General features: G+C 36.4%; 3 protein-coding genes across 4 annotated transcripts in view; 1 reads left to right on the top strand and 2 right to left on the bottom strand.

Annotated features, from left to right (window-relative positions):
* Positions 1 to 1,783: 1,783 nt before the first annotated feature.
* Positions 1,784 to 25,785, bottom strand: LOC120462769 (uncharacterized). The gene is made up of 7 exons (XM_089124381.1): positions 25,671 to 25,785; positions 25,473 to 25,558; positions 18,285 to 18,351; positions 15,922 to 16,082; positions 12,396 to 12,432; positions 7,876 to 8,105; positions 1,784 to 2,304 (listed from the first exon to the last, which is right to left on the bottom strand). The coding sequence occupies exons 1-4, from the start codon at positions 25,760 to 25,762 to the stop codon at positions 15,971 to 15,973; spliced, it is 357 nt and encodes a 118-aa protein (XP_088980507.1). The 5' UTR covers positions 25,763 to 25,785; the 3' UTR covers positions 1,784 to 2,304; positions 7,876 to 8,105; positions 12,396 to 12,432; positions 15,922 to 15,970.
* On the top strand, positions 2,135 to 9,648 carry LOC120462768 (trypsin). The gene is made up of 5 exons (XM_039651433.2): positions 2,135 to 2,306; positions 4,056 to 4,215; positions 5,647 to 5,788; positions 7,882 to 8,145; positions 9,398 to 9,648. Exons 1-5 carry the CDS (start codon positions 2,135 to 2,137, stop codon positions 9,566 to 9,568), a joined length of 909 nt encoding a protein of 302 aa, XP_039507367.2. The 3' UTR covers positions 9,569 to 9,648.
* Positions 19,304 to 27,465, bottom strand: part of LOC148970666 (uncharacterized) — a 48,214-nt gene continuing 40,052 nt past the window's right edge. The window contains exon 7 of one of the 2 annotated variants that reach the window (XM_089124378.1): positions 19,304 to 19,425. The gene's annotated coding sequence lies outside the window, so the exon portion shown is untranslated. Of the gene's footprint in view, positions 19,426 to 25,688; positions 25,793 to 27,465 lie in introns of those variants that run through there. The other variant, XM_089124377.1, reaches the window with a different exon arrangement.

The following is a 27,465-nucleotide window of genomic DNA, read 5'->3' as shown; positions in this document are numbered from 1 at the left end:
ACTAAACTAAATAGGTCATCAGCTGTAGTATGATAATTCCAGTGTACGTAATTTAAAGTTATTCCACATAATTATGTAGAATTTTATGGTTTGGAATCATTTTAAAAATGAATAGAACTTATAGAATAGAAGTAAAATTGTAAATGATGTAGAATATTATCTTTTTGGAATAATTTTGCAAGTTAAATAAATTAAATAATAAATTAAATAAATACAACTGGTCATCAGCTTTAGTTGTTTGCCATCTACAGATTCACTACATTCATGTTTGCTATTCTACATGATTCATTCTTTCCAAAATTGCTAAAAAGACAATAAACTTTTATTATATGTCTAACACAACTATGGAATCTATCAAATAAAATAGTTTTGTTGATCTTGCCAACACTCCCACCACGTGGAGATCTCAGCCGAGCTGTGACATCACTGCCACCCTAGTTATGGTCACAGCTGTATGTCTGGATGATCCCATTTAAGAGGTCAGATATTAATAAAGGGCAAGCCGAAGATTAATAGTCCTCTGACAACTGAACGGTCCACAAACTCTCTATTAAACCGTGACAGGATCCTGAAGTGTTCTGAGCAGTGAATCTAACACACATGTCATGATGATGAGGAGGGTGAGGAAGAGGGCTAATAGGTCTGTTGTGGTCGCACTAACAGAGCAGAACAAGAGATCAGGCGTAAGAATGTGAGCGGTCAGCACCCGGGGGAAGGAGGCGAGAGAGAGACACAATAAGTGAGATGTAGATTGTGCTGTGTCAGATTCAGAAGACATCATTAGCTAACACTGGCCAGAGATCACACCGAGAACAAGATGAGGACTATTTCACCCGCACCTTCATTTTTAATGATCCGTTCTCCAGATCTGGGGCAGTCCCACAATTCCCCAGCAGAAGCGCTTATTAGGGGTTCTTTTCTGCTGGTCTAATTGGTCAAATATATATTATATAAAGTACAAAATATATATATATATATTATGTATAAAAATAATTATATATATATATATATATACTGTATATATAAAATGTTTTACTTGCCTTATGCATAACCCCATGACCGCTTTTAATTTCTAAAATCAAATAACCAATGAAAAAAATTCCCCCCCAAAAATTAATCAGGAATTAGTTCCTGAAAATGATCAAATTATCATTTGGTATCAGATCACACTTGTTTTGATTTTGTGACATTTTGACAATTTTCAGCCTATCGGAAATGATTCACGCAATTTTAACAAAACCTTGTCTACAACTTGATTGAATAGAAAAGAATAGAAAGACATATAAAATAAAGTAAAGTAAAAATAATACATAAATAACATAAATAAATAATAAATAAAATAACATAAAATAAAATAAATAATAATAAAAAAAAATTAATCAGTTAAAAAAAAAAGTCTAAATTTAGTTCGGGCAAATGATCAATTAGGAAATGATTCTAGCAATTTTAACAAAACATCATCTACAAATTGAATAGAACTAAAAAAAAAAAAAAACAGTAACTGCAAAAATGGCTCAATTTAGTCCTGGAAAATTATCAAAATATAATTTGGTATCAGATGAAACTTTTGTTTTTGACTTTTTGACCATTTTCAGCCTATCGGAAATAATTCTCACAATTTTAACAAAATCTCATTTACAACATGCACAGAAAAGAATATATCATTTGGTATCAGATGACACTTGTTTAGATTTTTTTTTTTATGTTACATTTTGACCATTTTTAGCCAATCAGAAATCATTCTCACAATTTCAACAAATCCTCATCTACAGCAAGAGAAAAGTTGCATAAATGGCTCAAATTTATGACATTTAAAGCAATGACATCATTTTAAACGTGACTCGAGTGTCTAGCTACCTCCTGGGGCCACTAAACGATTCTGCATTTGTAATATAAATCAAAAACGCATACAAGAAATACTGTAACAACAGAAGGTACAGTTAATCTGACAGTTCTTTCAACCGTAGAATTCAATCTGCGTTATGACGCATTTAGCATGTGACGTAGCCAATTGTACGGATCCTAAATCAGACCCAAAACAAAAGATCGCAGGTTTGGCTTCAATTATATATTGTTCCCCTTCTCAGACGACATGTGACCATGGAGACGGAAATGGGAACTAGGAAACCCGAGAATGGGTTGTAATCCTTCCCCATGCAGGTGTGGAATCAGAGTACCTGAAGCAAAGCTGGTCTCAGTCTGGTCTGCACCTGTGCATGTGTCTGTCTCTGTGTCTACCGTCTCCATCAGTATGAACCTGCCGCTTCTTCTGCTGTGTGTCCTCCTGGAGCTCCTCGTGGTGAGCTGTGAGTAAAAGATTTACACTTCAATCCTTTCAGTGCATTAACAGGGTATACTGCGGCATTGTGGAGCGGTCGGATACTGTACCTTGAGCAAAGTCAAGTGTTTCACTTCGAAAAGAGACTGTGGATCTTCTTATAATGATGTTTGCTGATCATTTAGATTTTTGAAAATTTCATTTTAAAACGCCAATGAAAAATGTACTTCAAGTTTTTTAATGTAGTATATACTAGTGCTGGGCACTGATTAATCGCATCCAAAATAAACGTTTCTGTGCGTGTACTGTGCATAATATAATTTTTTTTCTGTAGCCTGTATATAAATACACACACATGCATGTATATATTTAAGAAAAAACATTATGCAAATATTTCTTAAATATATACATGCATATGCGTATTTACGTATACAAACTAACACACAAATGTATTATCTAAACCTTTACTTTGGATGCGATTAATCGTGATTAATCGTTGCCCAGCACTAATTATAACATTGGAAATTAAATTAAATATTAAAAGGATTGCGTATCACAGTCATTTATTCAAGTTATCAACTATAAATAAACAAAAATAATTAATTAAAATGGATGACACTGCAATCTTTTAGACTCAAGATATCAACAGTCAATATGAGTTTCTTCAAGATTTTCTTCTCAACTTCATCCAAAACAACATTTTTGGAGTTTTATTGTGTTTTAAATGTCAACTTATGCTTATTAGAAATATAGGCATATAAGTCAAATCTCTAAGTTTATGAGCTACAACATAAAAAGTTATATTTTTATGGATCTTTTTGAAGGCTTTAAATACTGGGTAGCTTTTTTTTGCATTTTTTTCCTTTTTGTTTTAAGTTTTGTCAGCGCTATGATTTATTACAGAAATGAAATATGAAGACAAAGTTAAGTTTAGTTTCATTGATGGATGGGCCCTTCATCCTGACAGCCTGCGCTGAGTGCATCTTCACTGAAGGAAATCCAAAGCAAATCGTTTTTCACTTCAAACACAAAAAAGCCCTAAAATGCAATTATAAAGTTTAGAATGGACGTAAAAGATTAATTAATCCATCCGATGCTGGAATCCCTGCAAAAAAAAACCGTGCGAGCTGAATTATAAAAACATACCAAAGACATTTAAATCCCCAAAAGCTGTCATTCAAATCCCCAAACATTGAACTTCGGCATTGTTTACAGTTTTTCGCTACTTCACGGCATAAAACGGCGAACAATGGACGTACATGACCTCTTTGTGCTCTTTAACGTTTAGGATTTCCTCACGTTGAGAGCTTCATAAAGAGCTGCTGCCAATCCTCGTGAGCTCCGAGGTCATTCAGTCAAGGATACATAATAGGTTCGATCCAGCGAGTATGTGTTTCACACGGCCAGTCAATGGCTGCTAAAATTGTGTAGGATTACTTGAACCGCAGCACATACAACTGCCTAATTGTTAGACTGTGATCAATATGCCCAAGGGAAACATATATATATACCAGAGATGACTTCTAACATCTTCATCTATTCGTGACGCACATATAGTCTTCTGTGGACAGATCTAAAATCATTGTTTACTCCGCATTGTTAAGTATCGACTTTGAGTTACACTCTTTCCTTCCGAGACAAAAGGTGTAGATTACGAGCGTCTCTTACGCACACACGTGTCTCGACACGTGTTGTATGAAAGGAAAATCTAGACTAATGTCACCAAAATTGAAGATGCTGTCAACAAAATCACGTTGTGTCCTGGTTTGTTTCACAGGTCAGGATCTGCTCCTGGCCCGTATCGTGGGCGGATATGTCCCAGTGCCGTACTCCATCAAGTACATCGTGTCCATTCAGAGTGCTACGGGCCAGCACTTTTGTGGCGGGACCTTAATTAACAAATACTGGGTGCTGACCGCAGCACACTGCAATATAGGGTAAGACGAGCATCACTGGATACAGGACTAATGAGTTACATACCAGCATTTCAATATGAGATACGAGTTTAGTCAGTGGGTATTTCCATTTGGAGCCACTTAGAAGGCACAAAGAACAGAACCAAAACTCTAACTTTTGGTAGATTGGTACACAGCAAAATCCCCAGTGTTAAATTAAGACTGAAAGTTAATTTAGTTAATGAGATGAGTGATGATTGAGTATTATTGAAGACACCTGATGGTGTTACCTTTGGTGACAAATCCACCCACACACACACACACACACACACACACAAACACACTTTTATACACATACACACCAATAAATTTTGATTACAAAAAGTATGTTTTGAATTTTTAAAAATCACCGCTTCATCGGAATGTTACGAAACTTGGTGGCTTTTATGGCATTATTTATGTGAACACATAAAAAAAAATTAAGGTCATGATCTGAGCATGCTAAGTGGTCTTAAAAAAATAGTCACACCTGTGGTATTTTGTCAAAAATGACCCCCATAGGAAATGAATGGGAAATTGACAAAAACACAAAAATTCACAAATTTTTATGTATTTTTTTTTTAACATTTTTTAATAAAAAAATCGTTTTTGAGATTGTTTCAACTATGTATTCAAATCCACCACCTCCAAAAAAAAAAAAAAAAAAAAAAAAAAAAAAGGGGAATTCACATGCATCTCCAATTCTCCATAGAGAGCTGTACATGCTACACCATGATTCTACGCTTTTTCTCTATACTGTAACCAGATGGTGCTAATTTTCTTCAATTTTTTTTTCTAAAGGCCTAGACTCTATATTAAACTAAAATACTGCATTAATAATTTTTTGAAAAAAAATATACAGTATATATATATATAGAAAAATATATATATATATTTCCATGGCAAAAATAGACAAGAAATATTGTATAAATATTAATAAATTCAATCAAATTGTCTCGAAATACTAAATTACAAAGAATAAATATTATAGAACAAAAATAAACTGCATTGGTTTTACTGGGATGGAGGAAATTTAATTTTTAGGTGTCCGGTCACTTTTGACCCTGAAGATAACAAGTGTGACTCTGAAACAAAGAGCACCTGAGGGTTAACTTTAACACTGCTTCAGTGTTCATTTAACACTCTGCTCAGAGTTTATATAATTCACACTCTCAGTGTTAATTTAACACTGGGGATTTTGCTGTGTACCAAAATATGTTCTAAAAATGACTTTTTTTTTTTTTTGTTATGCGGACGTTAATGAACATTCCAATTTATCATTCTTCAAACATCATGGGAATGTTACTTTTGAATGTTCTTTATCTGGGGTGTGTTTCCCGTACAACGATGTTAACTTGCCGCTTAACAGTACGATGCATTTAAAATGCATTTTAATTCAGTTGGATAAAAAGCATTGTTCGTTTGTGTCTCCAGGGAGGCAAACATGAGAATCGTGGCTGGAGATTATTCTGTGGGATTATATGAGGGGACGGAGCAGTTTCGCAGGCCTCATGTTTTAATACCTCACCCACAGTACAACAAAGCCACCAATAACGCAGACATCATGCTCATTAAGGTGAGGCAGTGAATCAATGCTACTGTGTTACACTAAATGACTCACTGTGAATCATTGATTCTTTTCATGCATACAAAATGAACACAACAATCTGGCATCAATTACATGAAGTGCACTGTATCACTTAGCAATCAGTAATGCAACATCAGTCCATGCATTTTTTACACATCTAAAGGTTTATAATTAAAATTCTATACTTTTATATTAAATTAAATATACTATATCATTTTTAGTATATTAACAATAGCATAAATGCTTCAGTTTTAGTATACAAGTAAAAATGGTAATACTTTACCATAAGGTTTCATTTCAAAACATAAACTACTTTTTTTTTTTACTTGAATTAGCATTAAACAACACTTCTACATCATGTATTAATCTTATTTATTAATCAAAAGTAAGAGATAATGCATGGCTAGCTGTGCATTAAACGATTTAATACTACTGGGCTGTCGAATGCTTGAATCTGATTGGCTGACGGACGTTCTAAGGTCTGTGGTTATTTTAATTTACTTAGAGCATTCTTTAAAGGGATTTACCCAAAAATTAGCCCATGATTTACTCACCCTCAAGTCATCGTATTTGACACTCTACTTTCAGACCAATACAATCGTTCCAAGCTTTATAATGGCAGTGAATGGCTTTTTCTGTTTTGAAGTCCATAAAAGTGCATCTATCCATGATAAAAGTGCATCTCTCCATGATTAAATTGCTTCTATCCATGATAAAAGTGGATGCACACGGCTCTGGGGGTTAATAAAGGCCTTCTGAAGCGAAGGGGTGAAAAATATCCAAATTGAAAACTTTATAAAGTATAATAACTAGCTTACGGCCAAACGAAAATATGGATTCCACTTATTCCTAAAGCTCAACTTATGCAACTTGTGACGTCGAAAGTAGTGTAGTGCGTCATGGCGTAACGTCACATTACTCGCATAAGTTGCTCTTGAGAATTAAGTGGAATCCTTATGTTCGTTTGGTCGGAAGCTAGTTATTTTAATTTATAAAGTTTTAAATATGAATATTTTTCTTACAAAAACGCATCGCGTCGCTTCAGAGGGCCTATATTAACCCCCAGGAGCCGTGTGGAGCATTTTGTTGATTAGCACTTTTAATATAACTTAGATTGTATTTGTCTGACAGAAGAATTTTATACACCTGGCTTGAAGGTGAGTAAATCATAGGATAATTTTCATTTTTGGGTGATATATCCCTTTAAATCAGAAACAAAGAAAAAGTAGTGCGTAAGATTACATTTGAATTTGATTACATTAAATGAACAAATTATATCATTTATTTTAATTTATTATCGAGAGAGAGAGAGAGTGAGAGAGAGAGAGAACTGAGAGATACGTGTGTGAATTACCTGAGTCTGTGCAGCCTCTCTCTCTCTCTGTGACTGTTTAATTACCAAAAACCCAATTTTTGTCAAATTATGCAAAAAGTATCTAAATAATATTTAATTAAAAGTTTAGTTCACCCCAAAATGAAAAAGATCCCATAATTTACTCACCCTCTCAAGCCATCCTACAGTAGTTGTGTAATACTTTCTTCTTTCAGGCTTTTAAGCCCAAAAAAGTACATCCATCCATCATAAAAGTGATCCATACGACCATAGAAGGTTAATAAAGGCCCGAAAACAGAAAACAAATATCCATTTATAACTTATAAACTATAATCACTGACTACCTTGACCTTGATACGCCGGAACACAACTCTTTTATTAATGCGCTTACATTTATGATGGATGGATGCGCTTTTTTGGGATTCAAAAAACAAAAACACATTTTTTTTTTTATATAACTCTGATTGTGATAGTCTGAAAGAAGAATGTCATATACACCTAGGATGGCTTGAGGCGGGTGAGTAAATCATGGGATCATTTCATTTTTGTGTGAACAATACCTTTACATTTAAAAATAAGCTAGCTATGAAATTAGCCTTAGACAAAAAAGTTCAAATGCCATCTCCATCACATAATGCTATTCAACACGATTTGAGATGTGGTGGACATGACACCAATGAAAACATTTACTTGCATGGTATTGTATGCTTTATGGATCCTATTAATGATTTCTTTTCCTCACCTGTAGCTGCAGTCTCCCGTCTACCTGAACAGCTACGTGTCTCTATCGCCGCTGCCTCGGCAGGACGCCCAGGTGTCCGTGGGTCGCGTGTGCAGGGTGTCCGGCTGGGGCTTCACCACTCCGGGGGGAGGTATCCCTGCAACGCTGCAGACGGTGAAGCTGCCCATAGTGTCCACCGCAGTGTGTAACAGCACAGACTCTTTTAATGGAAACATCACGGAGAATATGATCTGTGCGGGATACAGCGCAGGAGGAAAAGACGCGTGTAAGGTGAGACAAACGATTACTTCACATGCACTAAACTTAATGTGGATGGCATAGTTATCACGCACTGAACTTTGACCTTAAATGTCTTTGGAATCTGGAATTTATGAATATGTGGTAGTGAATTTAAAAGGTATTTGGAATAAACCACTAACTATTAGAAACATTTTAGTGGATGTTGACTTTGTTGTCAGGAACAGGGGCATCTTATATTCAGTCATTATTTGGATATCACAGTTTTTGCCAATTATAAAACCATTTATGAATTTAATTGCACTACTCTAACTGACTGGGTCTAATTAAAGTTAAAATGTGTTGCCCCTTACTTCAGTTGGAAGATGCAAAAAACAGAAAAATAATCCAATTAAAAAAATGGATAAGTTAAATGGAGCTCATCAGAATCAGATACTACTACTTTCTAATAAGCTAGTGTGCAATTTAACAAAATATTAAATAAAGCGAAGCTTGAAATTTTATCTGGGGTGCGTTCCCCCAAAGCCAATATGGTCACAAGTTCTGTCGTTATCAGCTTATTTCAACGAGTCGGTTCGCGAAACCATCGTTCCAACGAACATTCGCAAACAGCAATGCAAAGTTGTGTGGTTTAAACGACAGCACTTGACCTGTGGTTAGAGGCATAGTTTCTTTATTGCATGACATTTGGATGTAATAAATCCTTATCTTGAGCAAAATAAGCAAGCTGACATTCAATACAAGCGGTGTTAGATTGCCACGCAAATGTATTTTACGTCTTTTAGTTTTTCAAAAGATTTAAAGTACCGATTTTGAAGAGTGCACATGTGCGAACGTGCTCTACTATGCAAGAACGAGACAAATATTGGGTCTGGTAATAAAGCAAAATAACCGAGAACAATTAGAAATAGTCCTCAGATGACATGCGTGTAATTTATATATATATAAAAATCTAGCGTTAATTGGATCTCAAACAGTTTCATTAAAAGTACCTGGTACTTTTTATACTGTGATCCAAATCAATGTCTGATGGATATAATTCAAGTCCCGTCCATTGTTTCTTGCTAAAAAGGAGCAATTTGCTGGCTTTACAATGTGTCAAGTTCAACCAATGACACTGAAACAACAAGAAACGTAATTAAATTTACGGGGCAATTCAAAGGCAATACGTGTCTCACATCGCTGAGTTTCACCTTCTAGTTCTGTTTTAACCACTTTCACTCTACTCGCACACCATCTGACCTCTCTGTCCAAAATCATATTAATATTCTTGTCTTTTCTGCAGGGGGACTCTGGAGGGCCGCTGGTGTGCGAGGGCCGCGTGTACGGCATCGTCTCCTGGGGGAATGGCTGTGGTGATGCCCAGTACCCTGGCGTCTACACGTCCGTCTCGAGGTTTCGCCAATGGATCGATGGAACTATATTTGGCTTTTATGGAAGGTGCCTCAAGTATTAGACTGCAGTGTTACCCCAGCACTCCCCTAATCGAGCTTGAAACAGCCTCGAAACATGCCAACTTGGACATGAATAATGTTGCTATTTCTATTTGAAAAGTTAGACAACTTTGTTTTTTAGATGAGTACACTGCTGTTCTGAAACAGCACATCTGTTCCTCAACAGTTAGGCTTTTTTTAATGGTAGTTTGTGCAAACTGTTCCTTATATGTGCCATAATGCTGCTTCTCTGCAAACGTCTTTAAAAAACTAAAAATAGGTATATTAAAAAGGAATATTTTCCACAAAAAAAAAAAAATATACATATATACAAAAAGAAAAGTATGGTATGATACTGTGAGAAGGATCAATTCAACATTAATATCAATGCAAACAGACTTTCATCTGGACAATAATCAAACCCGTTTCATATTTTAAGACGCATTTTGTGAGTGCCTACAAAATTGTATTGTATTGTGTTTAAATTGTTATGATATTTCACAATGACTATTTTTACTGTATTTTTTATCAAATAAATGCAACCTTTGTAAGCATAAGATACTTCTTTAAAAATGTACATTAAAAATCTTCTTTAAAAATGGTATACAGTGGCATATATATACACTCACCTAAAGGATTATTAGGAACACCTGTTCAATTTCTTAATTACCTAATCAACCAATCACATGGCAGTTGCTTCAATGCATTTAGGGATGTGGTCCTGGTCAAGACAATCTCCTGAACTCCAAACTGAATGTCAGAATGGGAAAGAAAGATTATTTAGGCAATTTTGAGCGTGGCATGATTGTTGGTGCCAGACGGGTCGGTCTGAGTATTTCACAATCTGCCCAGTTTCTGGGATTTTCACACACAACCATTTCTAGGGTTTACAAAGAATGGTGTGAAAAGGGAAACACATCCAGTATGCGGCAGTCCTGTGGGCGAAAATGCCTTGTTGATGCTAGAGGTCAGAGGAGAATGGGCCGACTGATTCAAGCTGATAGAAGAGCAACTTTGACTGAAATAACCACTCGTTACAACCGAGGTATGCAGCAAAGCATTTGTGAAGCCACAACATGCTCAACCTTGAGGCGGATGGGCTACAACAGCAGAAAACCCCACCAGGTACCACTAATCTCCAAATAATAAAAAGAGGCTACAATTTGCAAGAGCTCACCAAAATTGGACAGTTGAACACTGGAAAAATGTTGCCTAGTCTGATGAGTCTCGATTTCTGTTGAGACATTCAGATGGTAGAGTCAGAATTTGGCGTAAACAGAATGAGAACATGGATCCATCATGCCTTGTTACCACTAAACTGTATAATGTTCACAAAATAAGAGGGATAAAAAAAAAATGCGTTATTTTTTTTTATTTAATTTATCTTGTGGACTATAGGCTATGGGTTAGGGTTAGGCTAGGGCATATTTTTATGTCAAAAATCTTATTCAGGACAGTACTGGATAAAAAAAACAAAACACATTTTGTATGATCCCTCGTAATTTGTTAGACTTATTCACATTTTCCCAGATTCTGCAAGGGGTGTGTAAACTTTTGAGCAACACTGCACATACACACACACAAACCCAGAAGCCCAAGATTCGAGCAAAAGTATAGAGTTATATTTAACAGATCTCATCATTGATTTTTTTTCTTCTATAGAAGTTCTAGTTCTAATAGTCTACCTTTAGTGTTCAATCTGTTCCCTATCATCTGTTCTCTTGTGTTGGTGTTTACCTCATGAATGGTTATTCTTTCAGGCAGGCATGAAAGTGATTCCAGGGAGTGGAGGAGTGGCTGAAATCTGGACATATTAAACTACACCTGATAGGTCATCTGAGGCCATATCAGCACACCATAAATACTGCACACCCTACTTTGACAAATCTCACATTACACAACCTTCAGCTTAAGGGAGTGTCCTTCATCCAGTGATGGAAATGGGGCTCCAGCCTTAAGGATTACATAAAGAGATGCCTCTATTGTGAGATCCAAAACTTGAGCACATCACTTGTGAACTTTGAAAACCTATCGCATGACATATTCAGCCATAGTCTCGTACAAGGAGCATCTCAAAGGGAAAACTGATGTTTTTTGTTGTGTAGATTTTCACATTGTAGGATTTAGCACGGACTAACAATAGTCTCATGATCGCAACTCTCAGGGGAAGCTGGCTTTGTTGTCAAATAGACAAAACATGTCATGAAACAGTGATATGTGTCTGAAATAAGACCAGCCTTATCGGTTTTTCCCTAGTCTAGTTTGAGACAAAATTTACGAAGAACTATCAGGTGTAGTTTAGCATCTGAACACTCAAATCACACATACAATGACTTCAACATTAAAAAATGTTTCACAATAATATGTTTGTTAAAAAAATATAATATATATAAAAATAAAAAAAATAATAGAGATATCTTGTTTTTGAACTTTTTGGTGGTCAAACATTTGTAAAAAGCTTGTACATAATTTATCTAATACAATTACTTACTTTGGTATCTACTTTTAGAAGAAAAGAGGATGATAAAAAAATAAGATAGATAGATAGATAGATAGATAGATAGATAGATAGATAGATAGATAGATAGATAGATCTATGAGGATTTATGACAGCAAACCACAAGAGGGCGATTAATCCACATCCATTAAAATAAAGTCATCTGGGGTCTTTTGTTGTATAATATCCATACAGAATGTGCTGTTGTTTTTGGCAGAAATACAGAAGAACCTTGTGTCTGCTTTCTTCTCTGGCTTGGGTTCTCAGTAAGTAGTCTTTTTAAAAGTATGTTACTCTTTTCCAAAAGAGTATAAAGTGATAGTTTACCCAAAAAATTAATATGATTTACTTACCCTCATGTTGTTCTGAACCCATATGACTTTCTTGCTTCTGCAGAACACAAAGGAGAAAATTTTGAGTAAATAATTTTCCATGTTGTTTCCATGCAACTATATATTAAGCTTCAAAAAGGACACAAAAGCACCATACATTTTTTAACCTTCAAATGGTCTTCGTTTCCTGTTTACACTTCTGGGCTTCGGGGTCTATACGACCCCAACAATTGATTAAGTAATTGTACAAAAAAATATACATTTTTAATCATACAAATAATATATATATTTTTTTTGTTTACTTCTTATCTATTTATTATTGCTGTGTTTTTGGAGATATAAAGTACTTTTGTATCTATATACCACACAATTGCTCAACTACACCATTAGCTTTAGCATTAGCATATGACATTTTTTTTTATGATAGATTGCATTTATCCTCTAGTACTAGGCCTTCATTTCTGTGTAAAAAATTTCAGATTTATGACACATGAAGAAAATATACTTAGTTTTTTTTTTACATTTCCCATTCATTTCAATGTGGGGTCATATTGACCCCGAAGACCAGAAGTGTAAACATTTTTTTACATACCTTCAGAACAACCGAATCAAGCCCAGTTTTTTGTGTGTGTATAGATAAATAATGTATGAAAAGTCACAAAATCTTATTCCACTGAGATGAAGGGAACCCTTTTTTTGTTAAGTAAAAGTCGATTGGGGTCGTATAGACCCCATGACCCGATTGAGGGCTACAGAAAATTAAAACAACTTGCACAGTTATCTTCTAAAACCATACGCTAGCATTGTGTGAGAAACAGACCGACATTTCAATAGTTAAATCGCAAAATTGACCAAAATAGTTCAAAACAAATCGATTCAATTCATTCTGAATCAGACTGATCCAATTTTCAGTACTTCTAGGTTTGGAATGACATGAAATGGTTGAATTATCTCTTTAAGGCAATGGTTTTAAAAGGCAAATATAATGTAATATTTGAGCAGAAGAGCAGCTTTCCAACTAAATTTCATACCAGGTAAATGCAACACTCACAGTCTACAGCTAATGAGTCCCATCAGTCAAAGCTGAGTATAACACTCTTTGCTCACAACGAATGATGCAATGATTGCTCTACCAGTTTCAGATGTACCCAGCCACTTAGTGTTAGAAAAACACATTTGAAAATGACGCCATCTATTTTTCACCTTCAGCACGCAGAGAAGCTCAATTGAGATAAATAGCTCTACTTAACAGGTCTGGCACATTGAACAGCTTACCTGAGAGTCCTCGGACATGCGTTAAAACCTTTTGACTTTAGTGGAACACTAAATGAATTAAATGTCCTTGTCACAATCATGCACCCATTTGAGACACAATCATAAGCCTTTTTAGCTCGTCTGCAGCTTCAACCACGGCATGTATATGCTTTGACAAAATGTTGGTTTTAATCAGGTTATGGCCGAGCATTTACATATCTACAATTCTAATAATAAGTAAATTCTGATTGATATCAAAATTACACTGTGCATGCGAACATATTGCAGTGGGCAAAGTCCTTTCAGACAGAAAAGAGTCTTGTCTCCTTTGACGGCACACTATGTTAGGAGTTTTGATTAAAGTGCTCTAGTTTCTATAGTTCCTCAGAGACCTGCACAGATAAATCAGCTTGGCTCCCTCCCCATAAAGACGAGACCGGAACTGAGTGGGTGAACGGAGAAAATGGGATATCACTTAGACATAAATAACGTTTCATTGCAATGCACTGCTGAAGTAGCCTGGTAGAAGACTTAATGGTTCGTAATTAACATTCTCCATCTCGTCCCCTGACTCACATCCTACAGTGTTTTCAGTGTTTCATAACAAAAGGTCGAAACGGTGATGAATTCCACATTGTTCATCGTCTTCGTCTGCACTTAAGTCTTGAGGACATATGCACTTAGAAGTCTTTAAAGGGAGATGCAGAAAAGCAGGTCACCGTCGCTTTATTTCACCCACTCGCTGAAATTTCACCGTAGGTTACAGCTGACACATCGTTTCAGCTTTGAAGTGCGCTACGTCTGGTCAGTTGAATGCTCACTGAGCTGAATCATTTTTCCTCTGTATACAGTTAAAAGGTGCTTTTCATCAGTATTTTATAGCTGATGTACAAAAAAGCAGGAGATATTTCCAATTTTATAGCTTCATTACAGGGCAGAGCTGAAATAACCACGTCTCCTGTATTTCACCGGCATCCATAAAGGTGCTTCGGCAACCAGTTTTTTCTGTTTGTTGCAGTGAATGTTCATTTTTCTCTGCGGTTATTGCTTATCCAATCTGTTTTGGGCCATTATATGATTAGACAGTCCTATACACTTAGCAAAAATGGGTAAATTGTTTCAAAAGGTCCCAGTCAGCATTTTCTGGCAATATGCAACAATATGCATCCAATATAACAGCAGGTTGAATCTAAAAGAGGTGTCATAGATACTGAGTTTCACCCTCACAGTCACAATTTTTTTTAAAAATTAGCCAGAAACGGTAAAGCAGACACGACACATCAGAGCTTCAATAAGAAGACTATCAGATGGACGACAACTGATGAAAGCTATTGTATAACACAACAAATTTCCTTGTAAGCTTAATTAGAATAAAATTACGCGGAACTGTTGCCAACTATTTTCTAAGGAAAGTAGCTATGGCCTTCCCAAAAAGTCGCTAGATGACGTCATCCGCTAATTAGCATATTATTGACGTTATCGCGTTGTACTTGCGTCCTGTCAGCCCAGTGCGTTTGCTCTCTAAATTAATGCTCTATTAATATAATAGCTATATAATAGGACTTCTAAAGAAAGTAGCTATGGCCTTCCCTAAAAGTAAAAACTAAGTAGCATATTATTGACGTTATCGCGTCGTACTTGCGTCCTAGTGCGTTTTCTCTTTAAATTAATGCTCTATTAATATAATAGCTATATAATAGGACAGTACTGGCAACATTTGGAGGTTTACTGAGGTTTGTCCAAAAAGTCGCTAAAATTGTCGCTAGCCGCTTTTTTGAAAAAAATTACGCTAAAGATGTCTGAAAAGTCGCGACAAAGGCGCTAAGTTGGCAACGCGGCGGAAAAGACAGTAACACGCAGAGACCTTCACCTGCTTATCGGAAACTGTCGTTGGATCGATTGGGCAGGCCCTACAGTAGGCTACGAATTAGCCACCTCGTAAAATTTGTACGAATTGTCGTGAGATCGGTTTGATTGCTCTAGATTCATCTTTTGGAATTAGAATTTGTACGGATTAGCCACCTTTTACCCACTCGTATGAATTCATACGAATTGGGGATGAGATAGCGTTGGAATATTATTTTTTTAAAACATGTTTTCTTGGGCAAAATTCATCGCCACAATGATTGCAATTTAATCTAATTTATGATGTTTTTTGCTGGCAAACAACTTATATGGTTAAAGAACATCACAAACTTTTATACTCAAGGTCAGACATGATTGTCTACCAGGTGAGCATTTCCGAGTGTTATAATGGAAGCAAACAGATCTATTCCCCTTAATGGCCACTTACCAGACAGAAACGCCAAGGGCTCTGGAACCAAAGGTGAAATGCATTCTGCCTATGTCGACCCACGACACTCGCAGTCATCCGCAGGTGCAGTGATGAGGCTGACAAGAGAGACGGCCAGATCGATGCCGTCGAAGAGTGATGGAATGCTGCCGGACACGGGGCTGATGGGAATCAGGAGGTTATGTCGGAGTCATTCCTAAAACAAGGAGGAAATGATCTCTAAGCCTGAGGGAGTCTCTGGGGCCGCACTGCACTGAGACTCTAATATTAGCTGAGAATCTGTAATAAGCAGTGAGTAATGAGAGTTTCATAGGAAAGAGAAATCACATCTCTTTAAAATCTCACTTGTTTTTCCTAGACAGGAAAAAAGAGCAAGCAGAGACAGTTGCATAAGTTTTATCCTGACAAAAATGACCCCAGTAATCTCATATGTGTCTCACTTCCCATCCATAAGAATATGAATTATTCTGAAAATGTTCTCTCTTGAGTTTTGGCCTCCCATTCACGTGTAAATTCAATTTTAGATCACTGAATGAGGTTTCTGAAAACTTTCTTTTTGAAAAAAAATAAAAGATTTATGTTTTCTGTGATTCATTTAAACAAGTTAATTATTTTTTAATTGGAAATAGTTTCAAATATTGGGTGTTTCGACCAGCGTTTTTACTGTTAAAAGCTGTTTTCAAAAATAATAGTATACATGTGGACAAAGCCTCATAAAAAAAGAGAAAATATCTCTACAGTGTTTCAAAATACAAAGTCTCCAATCAAAAGTCCGAGATTTCAACACTCTCAGAGAAAAAGGTACAAAAGCTGTCACTGGGGCTGTACCTTTTTAAAAAGTACCTAAAGGGTGCATATTGGTACCTAAAATGTACATACAGTAATAGCACCTAAAATGTATACATAATAGCACCTAAATGTCCATATTAGCACCTAAAATGTACATATTAGCACCTGAAATATACATAATAGCACCTAAAATGTCCATATTGGCACCTAAAATGTAATACTAGCACCTAAAATGTACATAATAGCACCTAAAATGTCCATATTAGCTCCTAAAATGTACATAATAGCACCTAAAATGTCCATATTAGGACCTAAAATGTAATACTAGCACCTGAAATGTACATTAAAGCACCTAAAATGTCCATATTAGATCCAAAAATGTACATAATAGCACCTAAAATGTCCATATTAGCACCTAAAATGTCCATATTAGCACCTAAAATGTCCATATTAGTACCTAAAATATACATATTAGTACCTAAAATGGACAAAAGTTTTCCCTTTTGAAAAGGTACAGCCCTAGTGACGGCTTTTGTACCTTTTTTTCTGAGAGTGAACATAAACTTAAATATATCGCATCAACTAGTCTATGTTCAAGACCAAATAATCTATTCACAATAATTTCATAGCTTTATAGCTTACTGCATGTGCTGGCAATTTTTTAGCATGTAAGTAGCTGGAGTTTCACTTTAAAGATACAAGAATGGATGATTATTTAAAGCCTGTTAGACAGTCTTGACAATGTGGCATTGCATAATGATTAATTGAGGGGCTCAACAAACACTGATGAATAAAAGATTAAATGGCTCTTTTGGCCACTGATCCATCTATAATCCTTGAAAGCAGTCCATTGAATTGATTAGAGGAGTTGTGCGCCAATCGCTTAACATGGGTTTATATTCTTCTTAGTTATGTTTATACGGTCAATGACAGATTTAAAAACTGAGTTTCGGTGATTATTTTGTTGGTTTACACATGATTAAACCCAATTGTCAACTAATGAAATAACACCACAGCATATTACATATTTTTTAGTTCTAGAGTTCGGAAATATGACAATTAAATCAAATCCTTTTATTAAATATTATTGAACATCTTCACAATTTAAAAAACAAAAAATAAATAAAATAAAAGTTAAAATGAAGTGCTTTGAGCAATGCTTTTCAAAACTTTTAATCAAAATAGTTTTGAAAAGCACTCGAAACGCAAACTGAGGACATCAATCATGTAAGAAAGAGTTTAAAGAAATTCTACTTTAGTGAACTATCATCAACCACTGATATTGATTAATGTTTTGAAGTCGTATGACAAATCCTCGTTTGCTGAAATCATGGGATTTGGTCAGTTTGATAAGGCCTTCAAAGCATTTATTTGAACCAAAAGCTTTGTAACGTTTTCAAAGTCGAACCTGTTTTTTGCTATTCACAACCCATTTAGATTTCATAATCAGATATATTTATCAGAAAACTTGATATTTAGGAGAGAAATCAGAGTAAAAATGCATGTAGTGCGAGATTTGATTTTATCCGGTGCATGGAAATCAGCTGGATTGTGAAAAAGTAAATGTTACATACCAGAACTGCAAAATTTTACGAATCCTCTGCAGTTTCGCTATGACCTTCTGAGGGTTTGGAAAACCTGCTGAACAGGGTTTAACAATTATCCAAGAGAAAACTATTAGGATGATCAAGTAATATGACAGCCTCTCAGAATTAAATAATCAAATATCAAATAGTTTCTCTGTGTTACAGCAAAGTTTACACACAGTATATCCAGAAGGAAGAGAAACTCCTAATGGACGAGGATTGCTGACAGTTCAGTGTGTGAGATATCGTCTGTGACAGACTCTAATTACAGCGAGTTTCTTCTACTCGGCACCTCAAACACTTTGTTCTCTGTGCTTGACAAAAAGATACAATCTGTGTGTGGGAACAGGGCTGATTTTCATAATTTGAGGTTGTTTAAATGACCCAGTACTGCAATTTAGACACACCAATTTACTTGTCACATCCCTCCTATAACACCCACTCCCAGAGATCATTTGGATTCCTGCAGTCTGCGATTCAACCGTAGCTGGAGAGTAATTTCATATGCTGCCATGAGAAATGTAACAATAATTTGACTGCTTTATCACTGAATGTAAAATAGACACGTTCCTTTAAAGGGATAGTTCACCCAAAAATAAAATAATTCTGTCATTAATTACTCGCCCTCATGTTGTTCTAAACCCGTAAGACTTTTATTCATCTTCAGAACACAAATGAAGATCTTCTTGAGGAAATCTGAGAGCTTTCTATCCTTCCATTGACAGCTACGCAACTACCACTTTAACGCTTCAAAAGAGATCATAAAGCTAATCTATTTGAATTAAGAAGAAACACAATTGCTTTATATGATGGACAGATTGAATTTAGGCTTTTTGTGAAGATTTGTGGAAATTATCCTGAGTAACAAAGCATGTACACTAACAATCATAAACGTTTGTTGGTCACAAGAGCCAATTACACAAGAGTCAATGAGAAAATCCTACTGGGTTTTTGTTGAGGGAAACTGCTAACTTACCGGTTGGCCTACAAAAATATGCCATCGTTGGAGACTTGGATGAATTTAAACTTCTCCAACACATCTGTTCGTAATTTTTAAAGTCGACTTGTTTGGTTCAGGTGTGTTTGAACTTCAGGAAAGTAGATCTCCAGGTGCAGCACTCAGCCTGACCTAAAAAATGCATGAAAGGGAAAGTTCACTTTGAATTAAATTTTTGGTATGTTTTAGCTTACCTCAAGGACATCCAAGATACAGGGTGTCTTTGTTTCCACAGTATTTTCAATTTTGATATTTTTAGGTCAAACCGTTCTTGTCTGTCAGTCATATGCAGAAAATGAACCGTATTTATATAGTTTTTACCTCTTGTAAACACAGCCACATCCAAGTGATCTGAGGGTGCGCTTTGTGGCTGTGGTTACAAGAGGTAAAAACAATATAAATAAGTTTTCTCACAAAAAAAAAAAACGCTCGTTTCGTGTCTTAGGCCATCAATGTGTTACATTTACGAGTCATTAAATCATGTTTAATTTGGACTTCTCTGTGCATGCTCTTTGAGGCGGTGACCATAGACCTCCACTATATGACTGACAGACAAGAACGGTTTGACCTAAAAATATAAAAATTGAAAATACTGTGGAAACAAAGACACCTACATCTTGGACGCCCTTGAGGTAAGCTAAAACATACCAAAAATGTATTTCAAAGTGAACTATCCCTTTAAACTAGTTTGAACACGGCTGCTTAGCAACTTTTAATCAGATGCTCTATATGCTATAAGGTCTATTTGCTTTTATTCTGAATCAGACCCTGAAAATCAGACATTCAGCATCAACATCCACCAGAAAAATATGACTACAACCACATTGCTGAACAAAAGGTTGCCAGCAAACCTTTGAATCATCACTGCACGGTCAGTGAAAAGTTGATTTACGCAGTTCCCCAGCAACACAATCTGGGTTGCTCACAGTCTTTTTTATTTTTCTAATGTGGAAGCTGTCTGAGGATCTCAGCATGGTTGTTTTAATGCCAGACAAAAACATGCCCCAAGGAACCCTGAGAGGGAAAGAAGAAAAGGGAAAAGAAACTGACTTTAAAATACTTGCTTGATTAATAAAAGATTGAAATGGTTCTCATAGCCTAAGAACAATCTTTTAAATATATATAGTGAAAAGCACTATGTGGACAACAATGTCTTAGCTAGTAAGATGGCAAACAAGCACATCGCATTGAATGGATCCTGCATTGTTTATTTTTATAAAATGTGAAAATTAAACTGCGGAGTGTCATGTGTTGAATTAGTTTACAGAAAATGGCAATTTGTTACATTACACTACAAAAGGAATTTCATTCTTCAGTCTAGCACACATTGCATCACACTGTAAAAATTAATACGCTTTATCTAATCAATAAAAATGTGGCAAAAAATTACAAGCAATACTATTAATTAAATTGAACAAATTAAAATTGAGTAATAATTAATCAAATTATTCCTTAAAAGTTAACCATTTAAAATGAGTAAACATTAAACAAAACATTAAACAAAAATATCTGAAAAACAGACAGGCGTTAAAGATTAGGAACTCTTTATTTTATATTGCCAACATTGAAGACACCTGACGTTAACAAGCAGGATCACTGAAGGAGAAACCTAAAACAAACACAGATCGACTTAAATGTAAGTTTTACTAATTTTTAATTGTTTACTTAATTTGAATAATTATTACTCAATTCTAATTTGTTAAATTGATTAAAAATATTGCTTGTAATCTGTTGCCCCATTTTCTTGATTAGATAAAGCTCATTTTTACAGTGCAGTTTATCAAACATTTCCCACTAACACAAACCCAAGTATACATAGGTGTGTGTCCCATCACTTTGCATTCCCCACATAACACCTAACACCTCCTCCATGTAAACGGAGATGGTTATTCATTTGAGGGACTCTTCAATCTTAGTGGCGTTCGCTCTGATTATGTCAAGCCGAGAGATAAAATGGGATGTTCTCTGTGGCTGAATCAATAAACCTAAAGGAATAGCTCATCATTTACTCAGCCTCGTGTTGTCCCAGACCCGAAGGACTTTCTTTCTTCAGTGGAACACAAAAAATCTGATGAAAAGATAATAAATGAAGTTTGAAGCTTTCAAGCTTCAAAAAGGGCACAAAAGCACCATAACAGTCACCTATACAACTCATGTACTATATATACGTTAAATGAATAGCTTTGTGTGAGGAACAGACCAATGCTACAACAGCCAAACAATGCTTTGTTCCTTTTTGCTTGGGTTGCAGGAAAATGTGTTTTATCTGTTTTGATCCCTCTTTTCTCTCACCTCACATTAGCCGCGTTTCCACTGCCGGGCCAGGGCCGGGCCGTGCTAGTGCGTGCCAGGGCCAGTCGCGTTTCCACTGTCACTTCCGGGGCTTGATCGGGGCTTCCTCGGGGCCAACGGCCAGGATTTCTGGCCCGTCGAATACCTTGGGCCAGAGGGGGCCAGCTCGGGCTAGAGGCGTGCTCAAGGTAAAAGGCGGAGTTTATCGGTGTTATGGAACGTTATGATCTGAAGCAAGATGCACATAGGGGTGTCCATGTTTAACCGATTAACCGTTTAAAATTGCATAACATTTTAATTTGAACTGTAGGCCTATGCCAAATGCTGCGCAACAATATATAGGCTATATATAGCTACATATCGACGAATTTTCAGATATTTGTTTGATTTTTTTGCCCCTTAAACATTTAAATTATTTGACAAATTAATATGAAAAAATATATATTTTACTGGTTTTCTGAGGCCAAATTAGAACCTGGAAATGATATTTTCCCCGCAGTGCTGAAGAGCCGTAACCACAGCCTACAGAAAGGGGATTTATGGGTGATTTATAGGCTATAATAAATGTGTCTGATAATAAAATAATATAAAATAACGAGGCATTAATTGTTTATTAATAAACTATTGTTTTCTAAATGATTTTCGGCTAAAAACATATCTCCATCTCCGGATGCACATTTAGAGAGAAATTAAGCTACATAAACGGAGAAGATATTGGCTTTCGATTCGAATTTGTTCGTTTTAAATTGGACATTTAAAGCTTTAAGCTTTAATGTCCAATTTAAAACGAACAAATTCGAATGCGGTGGCTGTTTCAGGTCTCGCGCTTCAGTTCACGGAGATCATGAAGCGCGCCTTGATTAATTGTTAAAGCACAACGTTTTCTTGTTATAAATAAATTTATTTGCGAATAATGTATTATTATTTTCTGTATGACCAGAAATTAAAGAGTATTTTAAGTTGTTTCCACTGAAAGAAATGCAATGAAACTGTTCACATGGGCGTCTCGCAGCCATCAGTGCGTGCTACACACACACTGGATATGCGCTGATATTTGTCAAAAATATTGTGTTTATTTGTGCTATTCCTTTTTTGGATAAAGGCGTCTTCTACATATGCAGCCTAATAAAATGTTACAATAATGATGATGATGGTTATTATTATTATTATTATTATTTGCAGACACAGAGTTTTTGTGAAATGGACGTTTTGCTTATTTTCAATTGGCAATTTCAGTTTGAAGGGTGATGGAAATGGGGCTTTAACTGCTCCGTACTTGCTGCGTTTTATTTCTATAAATTAATTTCGTTTCAAATGGGGTCCAATCAGTTATTAAAGGTGTTAAAAAATTAACTCCGTATCTCGAGGTTGCGGCGCGCACACTATGCACCGAGTATTAACCGATGGGCCTCGGTTAACGATTAATGAATAACTTGAAAACGTGCCCGCAGCCCTAGCCTACTTATATCGCGCAAAAAATCGCTGCTTGAAATGGAGAATCGCCTGTACTGGTCTCGGGACACTATTGTAGCCACTACGGCAGTTGAGTTAATGCTATCTTCCTAATTTAAAAAATAAATTAATTCATAATACCCGCTGAAATGGGTTGGGTTTTATGACGTTTGATCCTGAAAGGCGTGTTAGGGGTGGGGTCTGGGGCAGCGCTGTGGGGCTACTGGCCCGGCAGTGGAAACGCAAGCCCGGTGCTTGAGGCCCGAGGCCACTAGCTCGGCCCGGCTCGCTGTTAGCTCTGGCCCAGCCCTAGCCCGGCAGTGGAAACGCGGCTATTGTGGGATGAACTGCTCTATCTTGTGGTCTATATTACAGGTTTGCACAATGGAAAATTGTCTCTGTGCAGATAACGTCAAAAAGCCTGATCCTGGTTCTTTTCTCCCTTGTAATTGCAGTTTATAAGTGTATAAATGCTGTCGACCTAGAAAGTGATTTCCAAAGCTATCTCCAGAACCAAAGGGTTTATTTTGGCACAAAAGCTCAACTCGACCAACAATCATATCAAAACTTTCCTCGGCAAGAGGCTTTTTATTGACAGACTGATTTTCTGCTCCATTTAAGACAAGATTTGACTGCATTTCATACTAGGCTACTTAAGGCGCTTTTCCATTGCATGGTACGGTACGCCACGGTAAAGTATGGCACGTTTGGGCATTTTCCACTGCATGGTACGGTACGGCTCGCTTTAAATGGTACCACCTCTGTCGAGGTTCCAAGCGTACCATACCAATACTAAAATGTGATGTGAACACACTGCAGACCACTGATTGGTCAGACAGAATCGTCACTACCAGCGTCATTGTATTTGCGATACATCAAACCCGCTAGATTTAAATAGCCAGTAACAATCACCGCTGTAGCGCCTGTTTTAAAACTACTTGCTTGACCTACTTGAAGAAAAAGAGAAAGAAAGAAAACTGACAAAACAGAAATGGCTGAATCGTGGTCAGTGGACAAAGTGTAGGCCTTCCTCTCGTTGGTTGCCGAGGAGCGGATAAACTATAACGCCACTCGGACTATAATCCCACCCACTTTGAAGCGTTACTAACTGCAGTGGAAAAGCAAACCGAGCTAAAGCGAAGCGAGCCGTGCCGAGTCGTACTGAGCCGTAAGAGCAGTGGAAAAGCGCCAATAGAAACGCATTATGATGCCAGACATTTTAGCTTGTCTTGCAACAAACTGTAAAGGCACGTTACCATTAAGGACGATAACTATAATGTATAACTATACTATAACTAAACTATAATATATAACAGTTCTAAAAAAAAATAATAATAAAGTTCTAAAAATCTTAGAGACCAGAGACCTCATCAACTAACGATAACGGCACTTTTTTTAGCTGATGAACGATAAAAACATTGACAGCCAATCAGAATCCTTCCTGCTCTAAAGTGCTAGGGATTATGTCATCACGTTGGAAACGTCACTTTTTAATAATAATAATAAATTAAAACAAAGGTGTCGGACGATTTTGAAGTTGGAGAAAACGGGAGAAAATGAGATGGAATTTTTCGCCCTTCCCTCCTTTTTTAATGGAGTACACAGACAAATAACTTAGATAGATGACGTGACGCGTGACGTATCCTACGTGATGACGTAATCCCTGGCGCGTTGCCGACCAGCACAAGACAAACAATTGCGGTTAAAAAGTGTATAAATGTTTGTTTGTTTTTTTGTTTTATTACAGACCGTTTCGCTAGATAAGACCCTATTCCTCAGGGAACGTGCAGAGCCGTTTGAAACTGCATTGATTTGGACTTCAAAACATTGGTTGCAACTGAAGTCCATTGGGTAGAGAAAAATCCTGAAATGTTTCCTCAAAAAAAATAATTTCTTTTCCACTGAAGAAAGAAAGACATGAACATCTTGGATGGCACTGGGGTGAGTAAATTATCAGGAAATTTTCATTTTGAGGTGAACTAATCCTTAAAAGTCCAAGTCATATCTCATTTGGCCGTAAACTAGTTAAAGTTTTAAATATGAATATTTCCTTACACAAACTCATCGCTTTGCTTCAGAAGGCCTTTATTAACCTCTCAGAGCCGTGTGGAGCACTTTTATAATGGAGGGATGCACTTTTTTGTTTCATTCTAATGGTTGCAATTCACTGCCCTTACAAAGCTCAGAAGCGTCAGGGAGGGTGTTTATTAATAAAACTCAGATTGTATTTGTCTGAGAGAAGAAATTCATACAGTACACTGATTGCTTGAAGGCGAGTAAATTACCAACTGGCATATCATTTTGATTCATTTTTAATTTATTAACAGCCCTGTTTTGAATCTCTGATCTACATTATTTCTGGCATTTGCTGTTTTGCTCCCTAGTTGTGCATTAAATTGACGTCCAATCGGCCATGAACCTCATTCCTAGATTACCTTTTGGTTCTGGGAGCAGCACAGTCACTGAAAAGCCCCCCAGCCCCCCCAGAAAGCATTGAATCAAACTATAATTATGTTGAGCCCTGCAGGAAAGGGGAGAGAGAGAGAGAGAGAGAGAGAGGTATTGTACAAACTTGCAATGTCTCACTGCCAAATGAAAATGTAAATGTAAATGCGGTCTCTGTTTGCTCCTACTTAAGCAGAGCTCGCATACACATCTTCCACACGGTGCCAGACAGGGAGATGTGGGCCGACACTGTTCCTCCGAGTACGCCTGAGAATGTCATGCATGGATAGATGCACCTACAGCAGTCATGCTATAAATGAGATTCACGCTATTTATGAGCGTAATGATGAGCGTGCCGTAGGGCAGAAAAATTAATAGCAACTATATGAATTTCCAGATGAGAGGATATCTACATTACTGTACACTTTTAAAAATGAACCAATTACAGACTATTTGAAGTCATGTATGCCTCACTTAACGGGGAGTTCTTTATCTGGGACTTGCTATGCAATTGGGAATAGGTTTCTTCTTGCAGCCTCACTTCTTTCAAGCATGTATTTATCTTTCAGATTACAGAAAATTTGTTGCAATAATTCGCAGCCCAAAACGTTTGCTTTTTGCCTCAGGACCGCCCTGAAGTGCACAGTTTCACTATCTTTGCTCATGAGTTTTGAAGGCAGGTTGTTTTCAGCCAACTTTGAGCCTTCAAAAAAAGATCAGGGTCAGAAAAAAATTTATATAATTGTTACATGTATGTGTTTTGATTCTGGAAAAAACCTGTGCCTCAGTTTCTCCGTTTGTTTGACTAATCACCCTATCTGTGTTCTCATTAATTATCTTGTTAGCTCTGTTTATTTAATCCCTCAGTTTGAGATTGTTCCTAGGTTGTTGTCTAGGCTTTATTTCTCTTATGTGTTTTTTTTCCCCCATTGTTATTTCTCTGACTCGTGCGTATTTTACTACATGTGACAATAATTTGCAGTTTGTGTTGCTTGCAGATAATGTATTTCATCATTCATTTAAATCACAATCAATCTACCACTTTTCTGAAATTGTGAATTTTTACCTGGTGCATGAAAATTCCAGTTTAAATACCTGGATGATGCACTAATTAACTGAAAAAAATAAATAAAATAAAACAAAGTCTGGACACTTGGACACTCCATTATGGAAGTTTTCACCACTGAATAAAAAATAAAAAAGTTATTTGTGACGAAGTCTGAAGTTTTTTTCTCAGAATTGCGTGATATCAACTATAAACTTTGCGTTATATAGTCAGAATTCTGTGATACATAAAGTCACAATTATGAGTTATAAAGTCAGAATTGTGAGATATAAACTTGCTCGAGTAAAATAGTCAATAGTTATTCAGAATTCTATGATATAAAGTCAGAATTGCAAGAAAAAGCCTGAATTGAAAGTTTATATCTCACAATTCTAATTATTTCTTGCAGTTGAGTTTTTATTCTACAGAGCCCCTAAAGGGACATGGTGGTGTACTTTTTTTTTTTTTTCAACTATTTTGCGTTCCCTCACAAGAATTTTGTGTTCCCCCGAGAAACTTTGCATTCCCTCGCAAAACTTTTGCTTTCCCTCCCAAAGATATTTGCATTCCCACGCAAAACTTTACCTCCCATTTAAAATTTTGTCCCTTTAGGGGCTCCGTAATATTCCACAATTGTGAGGGGGAAAAAAAGTCGGAATTGTGAGGTAAAAAGTCACAATTATCTTTTTAATTGTTTTATTCTGTGGCAAAAACAAGCTTCCATACTTTATAGGTGAGACTATCAGACTCTGATACTGCATGAAAAAGCCACCATATAAATTCATAGACTACACGGTTGAGTACATCATTTGGAACACAACTAAAGAGTTTCGACTTGGGCCAGAACACCCTAGCAACAAGACAAAAACATTCTAAACGCCATGGCAACCACCCACCGAGTTTTGCACAGCCAAGCACCACTAGCATCGAGTGTAGAT

This window comes from Pimephales promelas, chromosome 20 (genome assembly GCF_988280905.1).
Source record: "Pimephales promelas chromosome 20, fPimPro1.hap1.1, whole genome shotgun sequence".
Lineage (NCBI taxonomy): Eukaryota > Metazoa > Chordata > Actinopteri > Cypriniformes > Leuciscidae > Pimephales > Pimephales promelas.
The sequence above is the reverse complement of the archived record's forward strand: the minus strand, read 5'-3'. Positions and strand labels throughout refer to the sequence as shown.

Bases quoted from the DNA above. Each gene is read 5' to 3' on its own strand.
- LOC120462768 (XM_039651433.2), top strand. From the start codon at position 2,135: ATGGGTTGTAATCCTTCCCCATGCAGGTGTGGAATCAGAGTACCTGAA. The intron at 2,307-4,055 runs GTGAGTAAAAGA...TTTGTTTCACAG, and splicing joins GGAGCTCCTCGTGGTGAGCT to GTCAGGATCTGCTCCTGGCC. The intron at 5,789-7,881 runs GTGAGGCAGTGA...CCTCACCTGTAG, and splicing joins CAGACATCATGCTCATTAAG to CTGCAGTCTCCCGTCTACCT.
- LOC120462769 (XM_089124381.1), bottom strand. From the start codon at position 25,762: ATGACATTCTCAGGCGTACTCGGAGGAACAGTGTCGGCCCACATCTCC. The intron at 25,559-25,670 runs GTAGGAGCAAAC...CCTTTCCTGCAG, and splicing joins TGTATGCGAGCTCTGCTTAA to GGCTCAACATAATTATAGTT. The intron at 18,352-25,472 runs GTAATCTAGGAA...AACCCTGTTCAG, and splicing joins GCTGCTCCCAGAACCAAAAG to CAGGTTTTCCAAACCCTCAG.